This window comes from Antedon bifida, chromosome 11 (genome assembly GCF_963402885.1).
Source record: "Antedon bifida chromosome 11, ecAntBifi1.1, whole genome shotgun sequence".
Lineage (NCBI taxonomy): Eukaryota > Metazoa > Echinodermata > Crinoidea > Comatulida > Antedonidae > Antedon > Antedon bifida.
In genome coordinates, this window is record NC_136236.1 from 6,276,891 (window position 1) to 6,297,507 (window position 20,617).

The 20,617-nt window shown below is 34.5% G+C and overlaps 1 protein-coding gene across 1 annotated transcript; it reads left to right on the top strand.

The window, feature by feature from the left end:
* Positions 1 to 7,025: 7,025 nt before the first annotated feature.
* LOC144856446 (organic cation transporter protein-like) lies at positions 7,026 to 14,054 on the top strand. Its single transcript, XM_078714461.1, has 10 exons — positions 7,026 to 7,504; positions 8,017 to 8,120; positions 8,865 to 9,019; positions 9,613 to 9,784; positions 9,976 to 10,132; positions 10,479 to 10,567; positions 10,981 to 11,189; positions 12,682 to 12,790; positions 13,273 to 13,479; positions 13,850 to 14,054. Exons 1-10 carry the CDS (start codon positions 7,061 to 7,063, stop codon positions 13,878 to 13,880), a joined length of 1,677 nt encoding a protein of 558 aa, XP_078570587.1. The 5' UTR covers positions 7,026 to 7,060; the 3' UTR covers positions 13,881 to 14,054.
* Positions 14,055 to 20,617: the final 6,563 nt, after the last annotated feature.

Genomic DNA, 20,617 nt, shown 5'->3' on the forward strand with positions numbered 1-20,617 from the left:
GCTGATATAGAATTTAAAATAGGGAATTGGGTAGTGCCTAAAACACTGAGAAATGAACTATGAACTTATCATTAAATTTATTTTTAACGCCTTTAACTTAAGAGCACAACTGAATTTCTCCTATTATATTGGTTATAAATTACGTATCAAGTAGTGAATGTTTATGAGTTGAATAATGAGAATATTTTACGTGTTGAAAGATTGAATGTTCTTAATAACGAGGCGGGGTCTAGTTAAATAAAACCAGGTAATCTGTTAGTGAATGAAATGTTCTCTTTAAAGGAATACAAAACATTCATTAGGCCTAGGCCTATTTGTTTTAAAACACACTCAATGTTCTAAAAAAGGTAAATCAGTGACGACAACTAGGCTAGGAAGCTATGCCGTTCAAAAAGCAGTGTTAAAGCAGTGCTTAAGAGCCATTGTCTGTAAAAATCAAAGATTTGGTGGCAGATGTAAAAAAATGGATTTCTCTCAAATTTTTACCATGAATAGACATTTCAATAAAAAGCATATCTACAACATTCATTTTAATTTTTAGCCTCCGTTGCCATGACAACGGTCAATTATCCAAATTTTGATGTTTTTGCCATTTTTCACAGATTTTCTATAGTGAAAAAGTACAAACTTGTATACTTATTTTAACCAAAAATACTTACAGTATACAGTTTTTGTTTATAGCAGTGTAAACAACATGTATTGAGTTCCATTTAATGTAGAAAAAAAAAATTTACAAAATGGAGTTTGGTTGATACCATTATTTTAAAAAGGGGTGTTTTTAAAAAATATTTTTTTTATAAAAGTATACCTCATAAACGTACCTATAACTTCCAAAGTGGTGTTTTTATATCAATGAGGTTTTGTAATTTGATAGTCAATAGGTTTGTCAACAATAATCACGAAAAAAACACTGGGGTAAATTTCGTACATAGGTTTTGTGTTGCCAGGAAAATACGAAAAATACAAAAAAATACAAACAAAATATCAACAAACAAAACACATGAAACACAATTTAAATATGGCTAATCCAATAATAAAATGTATATGTGGCTTGTCATAATGCTACTTGAGTCATACGAATAGTTTAGATAAAATAGGAGAATGTGTTGCCAGGTTTATTTCAATTAATTGCCAGAAAAACAGTATTTTGCATTGAAATATTTAGTTGATGGAAAATAATGTTAAACTAAAATAATTGCGTCAATGGTTTTTATAAATTTTTACATCTATTTTGTGTAAAGAAATACAGAAAGACCTCCCAAAATATCTGAACTTGTAAATAGGTCATTTAAAGTCAAAAGGGGTCAGAATGCAAAACAGGACAGGTCCCCACTTTACTACAACTATTAATGTTTGATCAAAATTTACAAGATAGTTCATAAAAATTCTCAACAATTTTCATTTTGTACCTATAGTGTTACCTTAGCAACCATTTCTATGTGTAACTAATGAAAGTAATTTTTTAAAAAAAACGTAAAAAATGGCGTTTTTATGAATACAAAGAATTTATTGCATTTGTAATTTTTCTCAATTTTACTTCTACTGCATTCTAATAATCTTAAAGTGATAACAAACTTGACCTTGTAAATTCATTAATTTTGAGGTCAAATGAGGTCAACATATTACCATAGTAACTGTTTCTATGCAAAAATATTATTTTTAAAAATAAGGGGTTTTTCATAAATACAAAACATTTTTTCTACATAGTTTTACATTTCTACTTTTTGCCAAATTTACTTTAAAACTTTCTGAAAGTCTTGACAAATCTGAATAAAGGTAAAAAATTGACCTTTAGTGTTATCTTAAACCTGTTTATGTAACTAAGGATAATTTTTTTTAAATAAAATATAGAGTTTTCATGAAAAAAAAATTATATTTTACATATTGAGGTCAAATGACATCAGCATTTTACCTATAGTGTATTGTAGCAACTGTTTCTATACGTAACTAAGTACAATATTTTTAATATGGGGTTTCATGACTATAAACAATTGATTACATAGCTTTACTACTTTTTCCCAAATTTACTTATCTACTGAATCCCAGAAAATGTCTGACCTTCTGAAAGGGTCATTTGTTGGGTCAAATTATGTCAAAATGTATTATTTATGTTATCTTAGAACCTGTTTCTATGCGTAACTAAGGATAATTGTTTTTTTAAATACAGTTGAACCTCTCGTAAGTGGCCACCCTCGGGACCTGGAAAAGTGGCCGCTTACGGGTGGTGACCCCTTACGAGAGGTTCTGCCGATAAAGGGCCAAAATCACGTATTATGGCTATACACGATATTCTTAACGAAACGAGCCTCTCAATTTTGTATTATTTTGTAATAATTGTATTACTATTTATAATCAGATGGGTACAAGTGTTTTTTAGCATTTTCAGACAAATTTTAAAAGCTTTTATATGAAAAATGGTCGGTCAAAATCTGTGTAGTTTTCTCATCTCTTCACATTAATGTTTTTAAAACCGCTTCGAAATAGAGCTAATATATAAAGAAACATGGACCTCTAATTCATAGGTCCATGCAATAAGTATCACATTTTTTGGGTGGCCGCTTACGGGAGGTCATTTATCATACAAATAAAATATGGGGTTTTCATGAATAAAAATAATCACAGAAGAAAGTCCTTACGAATATGACCTTGTGAAACGGTAATTTGAAAATGCAAATAAGGCATGAAAGTAAGTATGAAAAATCTAAAGAATATCTCAATTTTAGTTACCATAGTAACTGTTGCTATGCATAACTAAGGGAAATTAAATAATTATAAGATAATTATTAATTAATAATTAATACTGAATCCAACCATCACAGTAAAAAAAATATAGAATTTCAATTTAAAACCAATATTTAATATAAAGTGTGATATGTTACATGCTGACCTTAAATTAAATGAAATTTCACATCAGGGCTTCAGTATTTGTTATGTAGCATTAACATATCTAAGTATATCATTGACTTTTGATTGGTTCAATTTTGGGGAGGGGAAAGTGGTGGATCCAGGAGTTTGAAATAGTTAGGGGGTTGGAGGTGAGGGTCTAAAAACTTAACTTTATGTCTTATCTTTTACATTGCAATTTTTAACTTGGGGTGGGTGGGGGCTTGGAGAAAGGGGGAGGGATGGGATGGAGGAGTATGAATCCGTCTATTGGTTGGGGCGATGGTAGCGGCAGTGTGGGTGGTGCTTGAATGCATGCATTTGACACTCTATAGTGGATGATCGACCAAAGTGTTGCAGTTTATCTTGTTGTGGTTATTGTCGGGGTAGGAGGGGCGGGGGGGGGGGGGGTATGTTATAGTCGAAAGTGATGGTGGATGGGCATGTGGGATCTGCTTAGGTTAGCAGATAAAAGAAGTAAAAAATGAAAGAGGAGCTTCAAAATAAGAGAGGAGTAATCTGTTGCAAAGATTAAAATTCACAACGATCTGATAATTTATTCAAATTTCCAGAGGATATAACCTATAAAATGACATTAAAACTGGGAATTACTGAATCTATGATTAAAAATATCGGGTTTTTTTCTCACAACACAACTAGAACTATATAAAACATTAAGAATTTTTCTGACCAATGAGTTTCAAATCAGATAATCAAAGAAAATAAAATGTTTTTACTAATATACCATGTTTTTTTTTTATAAAAATGCCTATGTTTCTCGCAACACTGCTTGTAGATTTTTAAATTACCCCAGTATTTTATTTTAGAAATCAATTATTAAACATTAGAACTACCTATTTCTAATAAATCGGCTAAAAAAATACACCACTTTGGGCGTTATGGTGAAGTAAAGTTTAGTTGCATTTAACAATTTAAAAAAAGTGAAAAACACCCCTTTTTAAATAAATGGTATCTCCCAAAGTATGAAATCAAAAATTTAAAAAAAATATGAAACAGGTACACAATGCATTGTTATTATGCATACACTAATTATTTTTTATAATTAAATGAACAAAACAAAAATATCGTTCATCAAAGTAGTACCAATATCCATTTTAAAAAACCTTAAAAAAGGACAAAATTTGTCAAAAACACAAATTTGGCCGTTGCCATGGAAATATATGTGTGAAATAAAAAATACTTCATATTTGATTTCTCTCAACACATATATAGCCATGTGCAAAATTTGAAAGATATCCATTTTTTTGAGTCTGCCACTATTTTTGATATTTCTTTGATTCTTACAGACAATGGCTCTTAAACATTGTACGCGGAGTAAAATCTTTATAGACGGCGCGCCCTACAGGTTGATTAAATAGGGATCAGTCAATAACCTTTTTAAAGTGTTAAAAATGTGAAGGCGTATTCGAGCCCATTAATTCGCACACACTCGTGACAATGATTCTTTATAATATTTCAATACGAGGAATGTACACCTAAGTTAACTTTACTGTACAATGAATGTTGTTTTGTAATAGTTTGATTGATTAAAGTACACCGAACTAACATTGACTAGTTTGACTTTTGACATTTATTAACGCATTATTGTGCCAGAGGCAGAGTATTTTTCATAGCATTGTAGTTCAATTCATACGAATATTTTCATCAGAATAGATTCATTTTTGACCTATATCATCAACTGTGTAATACCAGTAACTTAACTCTTCCCTGGTAATAATGTGCATACATGCATTCTCAATCGATCCGACCCATGAACGGGTTCCGGGTCTATTCGACCCATGAACGGGTTCCGGGTCTATTCGACCCATGAACGGGTTCCGGGTCTATTCGACCCATGAACGGGTTCCGAGTCTATTCGACCCATGAACGGGTTCCGGGTCTATTCGAACCATGGACGCTTTCGGGTGTAGGGTTGGATTTCCCTTGTCGTTTCGTTTCAACACGTGTTGCGAAACGTCCAGACATGGTAATATTAATAATTCTTGCGGCGGATCATCGATCAACACTTTCGGTCAAAAAAGGACCGACCCTAACTTATAAGTTCTAGGTCCTCAAATCCAAAGCTTCATTTTTCTACTAATACCCGTACCCACATCAATTGTATACTGAGCGAATCGAAAAAGAAATGTTGGCTATTTTTATACACCTTACGTATAAACAGTGTCTACAAACTATATATTATACCAATATAACGATTTAGCCGGCCTAGTTTCAATTACATTGACATAGCTACTAATAGTATTATAATGCCCGTCAAATGTTTTTGTACTCTGGGAAGAAGGAAATATATCAAGCAAATTGTTATGGCTTGTGAACTTACTAATGACAAAAAGAAACGGTTAATAATAGTCTAGACAGTTTTCCGCTTACCGGGATAAACCGACAATAGCCTATTTTCCTCGAAGTGGAAGATAAAACTTTAAAAGTAGAACGGTCATTAGCCCCTTCCTAGTGAAAAGGTGAAGCGGTGTGGATAGATTCTCTGACGGACAACGTATCGGAAATTAGAAAAATTAATTGGAATGTGAAACTTAACAATTATATTACAGTACTTTGAATTAAATTTAGCCAAAGTCTACCACTTGAAAAAATGTTATGCAATTGGGAAAATAATAATAATGCAAAAAAATGAATCTTTGATTATAGCATGGAAAGGTAGAAACCTATAAATGATTGGCAGGAACATAATAGTTAAATCTTTGTTAGCATCCAAACTAACTTACATTGCTTCAACCATTGTCCTACGTGATGAGATCGAGAAAAAGTTAAACTAAATATTTAAAAAATTATTTGGAATAGATCCGAGGGGGTTAAAAGAGGCACAGCGACCAGCGAATATGAATTAGGTGGATTAAAAGTGTTCCACCTTTGCTCATGGTTCAAATATAATAAATGTTTTGACATAGAGAAAACAATTAATCCTATAAACGAAACCATTTTGAAACAATAAAAATATTACTCATAATGGAAAAACTTTTTTTGATACCAGATTTATCGAAGTAGGAATCATAACGCTTAAAGATATATATACAATTCAGATATTATATACAATTTAGATAATATTATATACAATTTAGATAATATTATATACAATTTAGATATTTTATACAATTTAGATATTATATACAATTTCGATAGAACACTATGATATGAAGATATAATACAACGTGTTAAGAAACCGAATTCTACTCTATTCTATTCACAATAGTATTCTCAATATCCGGAAGAACACCTTCAACGGGAACGTTAACTTTGACCCACAGATATACTTCAATAAACATCTAGTCGAGTTATGCTCGTCAAAAACCTTTAGGAAGCATATACTCACACAAATCTATTACTCCCTAAAATGTCAGAAATATTGGGAGGTATTAGAAATTGGTCGATCTAACGATAACAGTTGTTATGTATGTAATACGACTGATGATACAGAACACTTTTTCTTCTATTGCATAAAAATTATTAATCTATGGAAAATAGTTGAAATTGTTTATAAATACTTTCCATAAAAATTAATATTAGGAGTGAAAAAGCATTACTTGGAAATCAAACCAAATACAAATTCATCTTTCCAAAAAAAATTAATTTGGCCAAATAAAACATTATCCACAAAAATAAACTAGAAGTGATAGATTTCATGAAAATTGTTTATAAATAAAATAAATCGCTTAATATTAACTGCACGAATCGGCCTCGAACAAATGCCGATATTTTTGGTCTCTTTACTAAAGGTAAGCCTTTAGGTACGGTAAACGGCGCCCCTGCCTTAACCATTTTGGTCATTTTTCTCGCTTGATATTAACTGCACGAATCGGCCTCGAACAAATGCCGATATTTTTGGTCTCTTTACTAAAGGTAAGCATTTAGGTACGGTAAACGGCGCCCCTGCCGTAACCACTTTGGTCATTTTTCTCGCTTAATATTAACTGCACGAACAAATGCAGATATGTTTGGTCTCTTTACTAAAGGTAAGCATTTAGGTACGGTAAACGGCGCCCCTGCCTTAACCACTTTGGTCATTTGTCTCGCTTGTCTCTCAGTCATTTGAATCGCTTGATATTAACTACATGTAAAACTCAATCTGCATAACAATGACGATTCTTGCATATAAAGCCAGTGAAGTTAATAGAAAGTTGATTCTAACACTGGAGTCAAAATGGAATGTGGAGAAGACGAAAACAACAATACGGATAGGCCTACTATTCTTCATTTTGACGACATTTTTAAACACATCGGATCTTGTAATCGGTATTTCCTTCTTTCTTTTCTAGTACTCAGTCTATGCATAACGTCCGTGGGTTGGAATTCTCTAGCCGTTGTCTTTCTCTTTCCCGAGACAGACTTTTGGTGTGAAATAGACGATTTGGGTGAACGTTGTTTGGAATTGAACTTAGATGAAGCAGGATGTTCAGCAATGAAGAATGAACACCATCCAGTGGATAAACCAAGCACAGTTTTAAACGAAACCCAATGCAGCCGGTATGATTTAACCGAGTATGATTTCGGTTCAAATACAACTTTAAACAACGAGACGTCGTATACGTGCATCAGTGGATACGAGTTTGACAATACTCAGTATAAAACATCTATCACACAGGAGGTTTGTGGTACTGTACTTTATTAATATCACATTGGTTCACACAGGAGGTTTGTGATACTGTACTTTATTAAAATCACATTGGTTAGCTCCGGGTTAAAAGGGTTTATTGTAATACAGACCAAGCGTCTTGAAATGCTCCATTAAAGGGTCTTTCACACCTGTTCCGGCACGGTTCCGGTCCGGCGAATCGGACATCAATGTTTCGTTTTCACGACGTTCCACGCGGCTATGCGCCAATCGATATGCGCGTAGCCGCGTAAAAACGAAACATTGACGTTCGATTGCCGGTGTTAATGGTCTTTCACACCTGTTCCGGCACGGTTCCGGTCCGGCGCCTGAAAATCCAATCGAACGTCAATATTTTAACAAGGCCATATAACTTGCTCAAGTTAGTGTTTACCGACCGACCGACGACCAACCGACTGACATAGTGAGCTTTAAAACAGGTTATTCTGCACGACTTTATCGTACATTTCAATGCAGTACTTATGGAATGTGAATCTTTGTTTCAGTTTGAACTGGTATGTGACGATGCTTATTTGGTACCGTTGGCTCTTTCATTGCACTACCTTGGTGTATTGGTTGGATCTGGGATATTTGGATGCATCAGTGACAGGTAACCATCTGTACACACAAGTATAAAACGTAATGTAACGTAACGTAATGCAATATTCGATCCAAACAGAAAAAGTAAAAAGATTGTTCTGGTCTGCATTAAGCGTGGTTCCCACTAGCGACGCAACGTAACGCAATCTACGAAACGTAATAAGAAAATAATTGTTAATTGTGTTTGCCCCCGCCTGCGTAAAATCGAACCTGCAATGTTTGCAGCACTGTTGTGTTGTGTCGTCGGTTCCCACTTGTGATATTACGCATTACAGCACTTTGCCTCAATACGTCGCTGGGTTGCGTTACGTTGCGTCGCAAGTGGGAACCACGCTTTAGTATCAGAATGTTGGATTAGTTGGTGGTGGTTGGTTCATTCATTACCCAGACTGTACATGGTTTATAATCATGAATGTTATTTATCATCCATGATTTTGCGTCGTCTACCATCTGCATAAAGGTTGATGACAACGAAAACGGCGACGAAACCATGAAACGACGGCGAAAACGACGACGAAACCACGAAAACGACGACGAAAACGAAGACGAAACCATGAAAACGACGACGAAAACGACGACAAAACCATGAAAACGACGATGAAGATAATACAACTACGAAATACATTATTTTCATTAATAATTATTATTAATTAACGCAGTGGGGATTCGATATTTATGGTATTGGTAGACCTATCAAATTTGTAGATGACGCGACGGCGGATATGGAGTGATACTCATTCTTTTCTTTCTTTAGACTTGGACGAAAGCGAACGTTGGTGCTCTGTATGACTACATACATATTTTGCAACATCGTAACTTTATTATCACAATGGTATTGGATGTACGTTGTTGCAACCACCATATCAGCGGCGTTTTTTCAAGGCGCAATCATTTCAACATATGTGATAGGCAAGTAGTATGTTTTTTATACTACGACTTACCCATAACCTATCAAGAAGACACTTGTTGGATTTTAATAAGGTTCCTACTGTACGGTTTGTTCCATGATTTATCTATATTTTTTATTTCACCCGCATACAGTACATTCTTCCAATGATACAAACAATATTGATTTCGTCTAAAATAGCGCGCATCCATATTCTAAGTATCCAAATTACTTCAACACGTTAATATGTTGTTCCTCAGATAATTCCTTTCCAAAATTGCTATCTACGCGTTTCATTATGTTGACGTCATCATGTTAAAAATTGAAATAAAAGGCGGGTTCCGTTATTTCCACCTATTCTGCACTGTATGTAGTATGTATACAGTATATAGTGTATACTGTATATACTTAGACACAAAATAGAGGGCACACTAACATTTTATTTTCTTCAGGTCACAATGGCATAATCGTTTTTCTATGCGCAATATTCTAGCGTCGGTGGATAACCTAACTCGTCCATAGTGACGAGTTCAAATCTAGTTGCTAATTTGTGTTTAACATTGCATTGAAGTGGTTCTCCAAATATTTTCTTGAGAAAAAACTTATTCTATTTCAGGTTGCGAGTTCGTTGGTCCATCAAGACGTTGTCTAGCGGCAATGTTTTTGTCCATCCAGTGGTCTATAGGATACATGATTACATCTGTGTTCGCCTATTTGATTCCATACTGGCGGTACTTGCTAATGGCAATAACTATTGCAGACGCATTTGTATGCACTTTGATATTTATGCAAGTCATCTATTCTAATCTTGTAAAAATATAAAACATGATAAACAAATGGCATAGGCCTACGTTTATGTCAAAATTTTACTTTGAATTCAGTGTGATTTTAGGCCTAACATAAATTGAGTAACTTCGTTTAAAGGATCGGAGTTTTAAAAAACACCAATGTAAGAATAATTTATATAATATTATTATAGGCTTGTTCCAGAATCACCGCGTTGGCTTCACTCAATACACAAAATGAAGAGAGCAAGCAAAATATTAAAACGTGCTTGTGTATTAAGCCGTTCTGAAGAGCACAGCTATATCTGTGAAACCATTTGCAGTAGTGATGTTACAGATGTATCGACTGAGGTATTGAATATATTGATTTTATACTCTTTTAAGAGTCTTTCACACGTACGTTCGATTTGATTTGCCGGCGCCGGAACTGAACCGTGCCGGAACATGAAAGACCATATAAATATGTTATGTTTGTTTTTATACTCTATTTAGATGCAAAGTATATTGAATCACATTCTTTCATCGATGGAGAATAGGACCTATATCATAATACAGTAGTACATCTGTCACTTACGCTGCTTTTATGTTGCTGTCAGCGAAAATAATGTGCGTGCCAAGATAAGGCTTGGAATATTGCTTTTAATTTCTTTACTTTTATTTCTTTTTTTCTTATCATTTATGTTTTCATTTTTTACAGATAAAAGAGAAGACCCTATCATTTAATGGACTTGACCTATTACGTAAGAGGAACTTCCGGATGCGATTCATAATCGTCACTTTGATTTGGTAACAATCCAATCGATTATCTGTACGGTATATCATAATTTGTCCACTATATGTAATACAGTGTAACATATGGCGCCTGTATTATTAGGATTAAGGTTAGGTCATATGATACGGCGTCACATATTATGGTACATACAGAAACCTATAATAATAATATACATTCATAAGTTTAACCAACGTGTGCAATAAACGGCTTGGGCTACACATTATACATTACATTTTAAATGGCAACACACCTCCGAAAATGGGTCGAAACAAGTTACCGACCGCCAAGATCTCCCTTCTACAACCATTATTAAACAAGCCATCGTGTACACTTACTAGAGGGTGAGCGAACGAAGCGAGATCACATTTTTAGTAATAACTATGTGTGTGAATTTTATAAGTTTACACACTTTAATATCTAATTTTAGGTTTGTAAATTCAATGGTTTATTATGGATTGTCACTAAGTGCTGTAACCTTGGGATCCAATGATTATATTGCCAACGCGTTGTCTGGTCTCGTCGAAATTCCCGCTCTTATTCTTTCATGGCTCGCAATTGAACGTATGGGACGCCGATTGATACTGTGTGCAACAATGATTTTAGCAGGAGTAGGCTGCATCAGTACTTCCTTTTTATGTGAGTATTGAATTAATAACAAATGTTGTTTTTAAAAATTACTGTATGTGTTCCTGTCATTTTATTGGACAATTGTGGGTCACATGGTATGCAATAGTACGCACTATTTAATGGTCGTTGAATAATACTTTTCAATTTTTGTTTCGTGTACGAAAAAAATGTTCGCCTTTGGAAATATTTTTGTTAATACTATTGCTTTAGAAATCCAACAGCGCCGCCTATTTTGTACTTCCGCCGGAATTATTCGAGTGTGATCTCGTATCGCGACGGAAGTACATTTTGTAAGAGAGATATAATAATAATAATATTTAGTAATATTTATTCGGCAAAAGTTCTTAAAAGTACGTTTTACAATTCAATTCAATTCATATATGTACTAATTTAGATTTAACAAAAAAAAAATTTAAATGGGATTTAGATCTTTTGTATGGTTTTGATTAATTAATGGGACATCTCTACAAAAAAAAAAAAAAATCAGAATTAGCCTAGATGAGTTCCATTTCCCTGTCGAAGTTTATAATACAAATGATCTCATCCGGTAAAGGACGATATGTATTTCATAGAAATTATTTTTTTATATTAATTATATACATCAGACAATCTGTATTATCTGTATTGCCATTTGACTTGTCAATTTGTATCACGTGTCGTTCAGTATTGGTTCTATTATACGGTGAAAGTACTATTTAGTAGTTATATTATCCGAAACTTTTTTAAAGATTTTTAGAATTTTGTTTAATGTGAGGCTCGTGATTTTGAACACCAATTGATACATATAACTTTCGCAAGAAAAATTTAAGCAATGGGCTATTTCGAGAAAAAATGTTTAAATGGAAGATAAGTATATCGTCCAGAGTTTCGATTTAGTATTCAAGTATGAGGGCGCAATTAACGGTGAACAATTAAAACTTTTTTTAATTATGTAGATAATGTTTTAAGAAAACTACAATGTGGCTCTCGATTTGAATTGTATTGTGTATATTTGAATGAGCTTCCTCACTCGATTCGTCGACAATTTTTTTTTATTCCTATGATACTTGAGAAATCTAGATACAGTACCGAGAATCGGGTGCGACGCAATCGACAGCTCTCACTGTTATGTAGAACGCAACGCAACGTAGCGACGTATTGAAGTGCTGTATTGCCTAATCACAAGTGGGAACCGACGACGCAACAGTGCGGCAAACATCGCTACGGGAAATCAAATCAGTTTGATTTCACGCAACGACGCAAGGCAAAAGAACACTGGAAAACATAGTACAGTGCGTAGGCCTACTCAAAAGTACGCGGGGTGAACCAGGTCAAAGTTTACGGCATGCTAACGTTGACGCGCAACAAGCAGGCTTGATTTCATGCAGGCGGGGGAAAACACAATTATTGGAAAGGCATTTTCTTACGTTTCGTCGGTTGCGTTGCGTTGCGTCGCTAGTGGGAACCACGCTTTAGTATTAATCGTCGTATAACTAAAATAATTACTGTGATTTTTCGATAGCAAATGAAGTTCTAATGGTAACATTTGGAATGATAGGAAAGTTTGGGATCACGGCCTCTTTCACAATTATCTACATTGTTTGTGCTGAGATTTACCCGACACCTATCAGGTAGGAAGAACAATTTTAAAATTAATTAGTAGACAATTTTTGTCGAAACCAAAAGAATGTTGAAAACGTACTTCTTCTTTTTCATCGAATGTGGAAACCACAACCAGAAACATGGCTACGCGGTTGTATTAGGTATAGAAGAACCTAATAAACTGTTGGGAGTTCCTATGTTTATATTTGTTTTTACTTCTTGTCGACACTGCTCTGGACATTTGGATACCTAATACCGTCAATATAGTGCACACAGTTTAGATTTATCACACCATTATCATTTAGACTTGCCAGAAATCTACATTCTTTTTACGTAGCGCCACCACCGGGCACAAAGATTCCAGATTAAGGATATTTATGACACGCCATGAGTGTCAAAATAGTTTTATTTTTACAATTAAAGTAATATTAAGCTTTCTAGATCAGACAGTGTGAATTACATTTTGTTTAAATGCCAAATTGATTAAATTTATTTTATTTAATTTTATCAGAAGCACGGCAGTCGGACTATCTTCAATGCTCGGCTGCATTGGGGGCATAATCGCACCTCAGGCCCTCTATCTAGGCGTCATTTGGGAGCAACTTCCCTATCTGATATTTGGAAGTTTGTCGATTGTTGCCGGTATGCTTGCTCTACTTTTGCCAGAAACGAGTGGATTAAATCTCCCTCAAACTATAAAGGAAGGAGAAGAACTTGGGTAAGTAAAGCTCTGTTTACACTATCAACATTTGTATGTAACATGTGATGTGCCATGGACATGATGATATCATACTACCATATATTTAAGCATATCACACTCTTTTGTCAGACTAGTTTGATAGTGTAGACAAAGCTTAAAACAGCTGGTTTCAAACGAGAATAGTGGTTGTAATAATTTATCGAATTCTATCATGTGTTGAATCTATTGTACATAGGTATGTAGGTCAAACGTTAAAAATGAAAAGCTCCTATCAATAGCGTAAGTAGGCCTACACAAAATGTATTATACCTTTTATTTTATCTAAATGTTTTCAATTATGTTATTTGAATTTTAATATTATTTCAATCTTATTGATTTATTTTCACAGGACCGAAAAGGTACAAGACACAAGACTTTGATTGGTTTTTCTATCTAAAATAGGTAAATGAAATACGACCAAGTTTTAGAAAAAAAGTTGACCTAAAATACAATGCCCTTAGTTTCCAGTGTATCTTCGATAGAAAGCGAATAACTTTATGTGTAAAAATCAGAAATATTGAGATAAACATTATTAAATACATGCAAAGCAGACATGTAATATTTCTAGTGTACTTTTTTTTTCTCAATACATTTGTGTTAATACGCTGCTACTCATAATACCTTATTCGACTCGAGTCTTCGAATTATGTTATTTTTTTGTTTCGATTTTTTTATATTTACGTTTAAACTGGAAATAGTTGATGGAAAATGTGTTTATTTTACATCAGCACTTTGGTAAAAAGTACTGAAAGGTATCAAATTCGGTTATTGAATGGCTCCACTATTTTTACCGCTCTGTCGCCAATCTATATTGGCAATGGTTGGAGGCTCACTCGCTCTATAGAGTCCGACAATCTTCTCGGATAAACCGTAGGTCCAGTGTACACACAAATGCTCGTAAGCATATTGACCTAATATATATTTATAGACGAAAACTGTACGGGGTAACACCGGTGTAGTTCACACAATACAATGACTGTTGTGGACAGATGAAAGATCGCTAGAATTAGCACTACTGACTACTGCCTACCGAAAAAGTATTCAGTTTAAAAGCGGGTCCACAGCGCCATGAGCACCTCGTTGGAATGACGCTACCAAATGTACATTAAGCGTGGTTCCCACTAGCGACGCATTGCAACGCAGAGCAACGTATTGACGACGCAAAGTGCTGTATTGCGAAATCACAAGTGGGAACCGATGACGCAACAGTGCTGTGAACATCGACGGTTTGATCTCACGCAGGCGGGGACAAACACAATTATCGGATGGGCGTATTCCTACGTTGCGTTACGTCGCTAGTGGGAACCACGCTAAAGCCTTACAATTGAAATCCGCGGCAATATGTACTGAGACACCAAATTTTAAATATATGTTTTTTTTGTAATTTCCTAACATGAATGTGAGCGACAATCCTATACTATCTACGGACATTACAACGCTTTTTATTAAGCGTGGTTCCCACTAGCGACGCAACGTAATGCAATCTACGCAACGTAAGAAAATGCCCTAATAATTGTGTTTGTCCCCGCCTGCGTGAAATCAAACCTGCGATGTTTGCAGCACTATTGCGTTGTCGGTTCCCACTTGTGATTACGCAATACAGCACTTTGCGTCGATACGTCGCTGCGTTGCGTTCTAGTGGAAACCACGCTCTATGAAGATTGCATTATTACGATATACACTTAAATTTTTTTTCGTTTTGCATAAATAATATTTTGATAGCCAATTTGTAAATCTGAATTACAATAATTCTAAAAACAGATCACAGATCTTGAAAGAATTTAATGAGACAGTTCACGTACAGTAGAATTGTTATGTTATGAAGAACTTACTAATAAGTACCTGGAACCTCTTATTGATATGCGTAGGCCTTATTATGTTTAAATATCATATAATAAGTAGCACTTTATAATAGGACAGACAGGCCAATGCGCCGACGGCTAAAAACTGTTTAACTAAACAAGATGCAGATAATAAGATAAATTAAAGATATTAAAGATAAAACAGTTTGTTTGTCACTGTCAATTATGATGTAGGTACTTAGAAAATCTAAGATGATATCATAACCCTTTGGTGTTTTTAGTACGGTAGCAATGTAAGAATATATTACAGTTTCCTAATGATGAGAAAATCAAAATGCAATAGTATTAGATGACATAGCCAGGGAAGAGTGCATTCTTACTAGCATAATATCTTTGTATTAGACAACAGTTAATTAAGTGCGTGTCCATACTGGCCACAAAAAAGACAAGTAACAGGCATTGATAGGGTTTTTAAACTGTAAACTTTGTGACAAAAAAAATGTGATGTGCCCATATATAGACATGATGTCATATCACTACCGTATTTGGGCATATCACTACCGTATTTTGGGCATATCACTACCATATTTGGGCACATCACACTTTTTTTGTCAAACTAGTTTGATAGTGTAGCAAGTGCTTTAGATTGTATTCGAGTAAAACTAGAAAACTAATGAGGGCGTGTGGCGCAGTGTGTTGGACGTTGGGTTACTGATCGTTAAGGCTCGTCGCATTGCTTGTGTTCTTGACACTTTACTTACGTTTGCCTCTCTCCACCAAGGTGTTCCTGGTAAGGTCAAGACACAACTTTGCGATAATTACTAGCTGCATTATGGGAGTATGTTTCCATACGTGTTTGATCTAAAAATTACCGGGGTATTAATTGTGTACAGCGTTTAGAGTTTGTACAACATTAGGCGCTTTAAATCCAGGATATAGTGGCAAATTATCTATATTATAAAATCAAAATCTTATGTATTTTTGTACCACATTGCCAATCGTTAACGCAAACATGTAGGTCTATTACGTCATTATAGAAACCGTAGTTCATTATAGAACCAAGGTCCAAACTAAGCTGGGCTTAACCCTATCAGGCTGTGTGTACATTATTGTCCTATAATCAGACTGGGCCTAGTCAAATCAAACTATTCTACTACAGTATTCTAAATAGCTATGCCTTTTCTATCTGTCATTGATTATTCATTCATGTATTCCCTTATAAAAGGAACATAGAAAAGGCAATAAAAACGTTATAAGACTAGCCCTTATAAGATGTATTCTTATACAGTATAAATGATAATAATACATTTAAATAAGGCCTATTCGTAAACAATTGAACAGTTTAGCTTTAGGTGACAGACACAAACAGCTCGCTCGAGTCGTCGGCTTACATCCGGTAGCCTACTGTAAGGCTATTCAGGCCTCCTAACCCAGGCGTGTGGATGTTTTACGTTGAATGTCCCGCCAACAATGACTTGCATAGGCTAGCTTATAGATTCTAAAAACAAACACAACGAAGACAAATTACCTTAGTGTATGATAAATCCTTAAAACAGTTAAGTCTATAAATCCATGTTATAATAGTATGGTAGAAAATAACAATAAAATCCAAAGCATTTAATTCACAAAATCTGGTTAAAAAGTCACTGTAGTCGCGGCTCGTTTAACAGAATACAACTAAGAAAACTGTAGCGCCACCTTTCGATTTGTTCATCATTAGTGTTTATTTTGGCTACAGTTTCAATACAATATTTTCATACCACAGATAACTTGCATTTACTAAGTTAATCAATTATAGAATACGTAAGCGTATGTAATCAAATGGATGGGCATACTCTTTGAATTTTCCAGTATACCTAGTCCCTTAAATTATCTACCTCTCAGCCTACTCGTCTGTTCAAAATTAAGCTTAGACACGCTCAGGTTTAGGTAGGCCTATATTACCCGGTTAGGTTAGCCCATCAAATTTAGTAATAATTGGTGGTCTAGGAAACTTACCGGGTAACTCAGCTAAAACAAAATGGCGTGTAACTACGGTAATAGTGAATTAATGTTTACCGTATCAGTGAAATATTATAGCTTGTATTCGACATTTAAGAGGGATTTCTCTTACAGGAAATTAGTACATCGAGAATGTGCGTTTCAAAGTAACATTATGTGGCTTCACTGTCATGAAGGGTATGTGGTACTTATTTAAGCGTCGTTCCCACTAGAACGCAACGCAACGTAACGCAGCGACGTATCGACGCAAAGTGCTGCATTGCGTAATCACAAGTGGGAACCGACGACGTAACAGTGTTGCAAACATACTAGAAATCACGCAACAACGCAATAGGCAAAAGAACACATCAGGAAAACATACAGTCGGAAAGCCGCGTTGGTAACGCATCACTGATTTCATTCATTGTGAGGGCGCGCTTCGTGGAAAATGTTGGAATTTTTGCTATTTTAGTACACTTAGAAAATGGTATAATTTTGATATTAAATGAAATCAATAAACGTATTTCAATAGTTGAACTACAAGCGTAAATAATAATAAAAACTGTGATCTAAATTCCACAGATTTTTTGTTTCAAGAAATATCATTATTTTATGTATAAACTTTTTTAATTTAATTTTTTTTTAAATGATGGTAAAAAATCATTAAATTTCATATTTTCTAGATAAGGTTTCAAAGCGAATTTAAAATCCTTTCAAGATAAACTATTAAGCTATCTATTAAAATAAAAATCTAATTTTAAGCTTTCTTGGGATGCAACTCCCACTAATCAAACCAAATCTACTACATTTCTGTTCTGTTTCGATCGAAAAATCGCCATTTTGAAACTTTGTTTACGTTTTACGAAGCTGGTACGAATCGTCCCGGACCGAATCGTGTCTGTGTTCAATACGGTTTTCATGCAGGCGTATTACGTCATAGGCCTAAGATTTCAATTTGCTCCCCGATTATTGTTCTATTTGGTTTCTGAGCTAGGAAAGGCTACCTACTATAATTACTTACTTGATTTCTAGCCTAGCTAGGCCTAAAAATAGTATTTTCTAGGCCTAGCTAGGCTGAGTGAGTAATTCTGATATAATACTAATATTAGATAGGTAGGCTTACCCTAGTGAGTGTTAATAATAGTAGCTGGGTATTCTATAGTCTAGGCTGGTGGTAGGTCTATCCCAGCTCTGCTCATATACCAAGCAAGAAGAAGCCTGAAGGAGAAACTAGGCCCAGAACAAATAAAAAACTGTTAAAAAAACAATAAATGGAAAAACAAAAAAAAATAACCCATTTTCAATTTATATATGGGGAATGTTTTATAAAATCGGGCATGTTTGTTTCAGAGACTCAAACGTGTATTTTTATATGGTCATGTTTTTAAAAAAGATAATTATGGGCCCAGCTGAAACCAAGATATAAAAATATAAGTCCATCATTTACTTGAGTATTGTTACAGTGATTGGTTGGTACTCAGTATTTCAGTATCTGGCAGTAAATGTCACACTTGTATATAAATATTACTTTATTAGATACAACTTGCATTTCACACAAGCCACCAATTTTTTTTTACGTATACAGAATGTGAAAAAGCAGTTTTTAATACAAATATCTTTCAAACAATACTGATATAAATAGTAAATACTACTACTGTATATAAAAACTTGCTTTTATTTAAATAGCACCTTGTTCATCAAACATAACAAACTAGCTAGGCCTATATCATATTAACTTACGTGAGTCTTACGGTTGTACTGATTTTATGATTGTTTTATATGTTTATATTGTATGTATCTGTGTGACTCAATCATCAATCAATTGCAACTTAATTTATATCTTATCATTGACTGATCTGAAACGCTTCTAAAACTTGAATGCGTATGAATGTATATGTTATATTATTATTAGCGAATAAAATGAAAAACTATCAGCTGCAGCAATGATATTGAAATCGAGAAAACCATTACAGCTTCCACCGTCCAACCTCATATTGAAGAACGAGACAGAAAATCGTCGAGTCTTGATACCAACAAAAAACCTAAAATGAAAATGAATAGCTGAAATGTAATGAATGAAACTATTTAAATAATTGTCACTATGATATGAACAAAACATTGCATCGTTATACAGTATAATTATTCAACAACCTGAAAACATTTTCAGATATAGGCCTACCATGAAAAAGCAGCAAATACAAAATTTCCTTATGTCTGTTTATTGTAATAATTATTAATATTATAAATAAATTGTACCCCTCAGTTGTCAATAATTTTACTATAAATAAATATTTAACTATAGAATAGGTAGGCCTATACCTGTATCAGGCTGCGATTTGCTTAATTACCTTGTTAAAACTTCCCAATGCATCTTCAATATAGAGTAGGATTGTAACGATACTTTAATAATACTAAATTGTAACTAAAGTATTTAAATTATTAACAGAACATGTTACTAGGCCTAGGCCGATATAATACGACAACGATCCACCAGGTCGTGCATATACTCACCTACAACAACCACAATCAACACACCATGCACCACACACGACGGAACTAGTGCCGCGAGACGTAACAATATATGACATGAGGACCTTTTTTAAAATGTTCGCTATAGGAAGCTTAAATAGGGTTTCAAGCCAATTTTAACGTAAAACAGACTATTGATACTTACTCTATCCATATACGTCGGTTTTTTGGTAATTCACTGTATGGGATGCAAATCCCACTAATGGAAAATTTGTAAACAAACACCTGTTAGAAAACTTCAGTTTTGACGGACGCACACGAACTTTGGAAAGAAATTGTCGCTGACAACAAATCCAACAAATTATTCAGAAAATTAAGTGACCTGCGACATCTTAAACATATAAGGAACTGATCTTACCATATATGGTTAATTTTTCGCCTACTAATGTTTAATAAACAGCTATTAAATGACGTATACTTTATGCTAACGTTTTCGCGCGAAACGTTGATGCTTCTGTGCCGAGAGAGGGCTTCTAAAATTTATGACGTCATGCGAAGTCGAAAATTCAGCGATAACGGTCATATTTCCCAACGCGGCTCTCCGACTGATAGTACAGCGCGTACTTGATAGTACGCGGGGTGAACCAGGTCAAAGTCTACGGCAGCTAACGTTGACGCGCAACAAACAGGTTTGATTTCACGCAGGCGGGGGCAAACACAACTATTGGAAGGGCATGTTCTTACGTTGCGTAGGTTGCGTTACGTTGCGTCGCTAGTGGGAACCAAGCTTTATAGATGTGACGGCTATACCTGACATTTAATACAAAAATAACATCATCTTCTTTTGATTTTCACAAAATAAATTA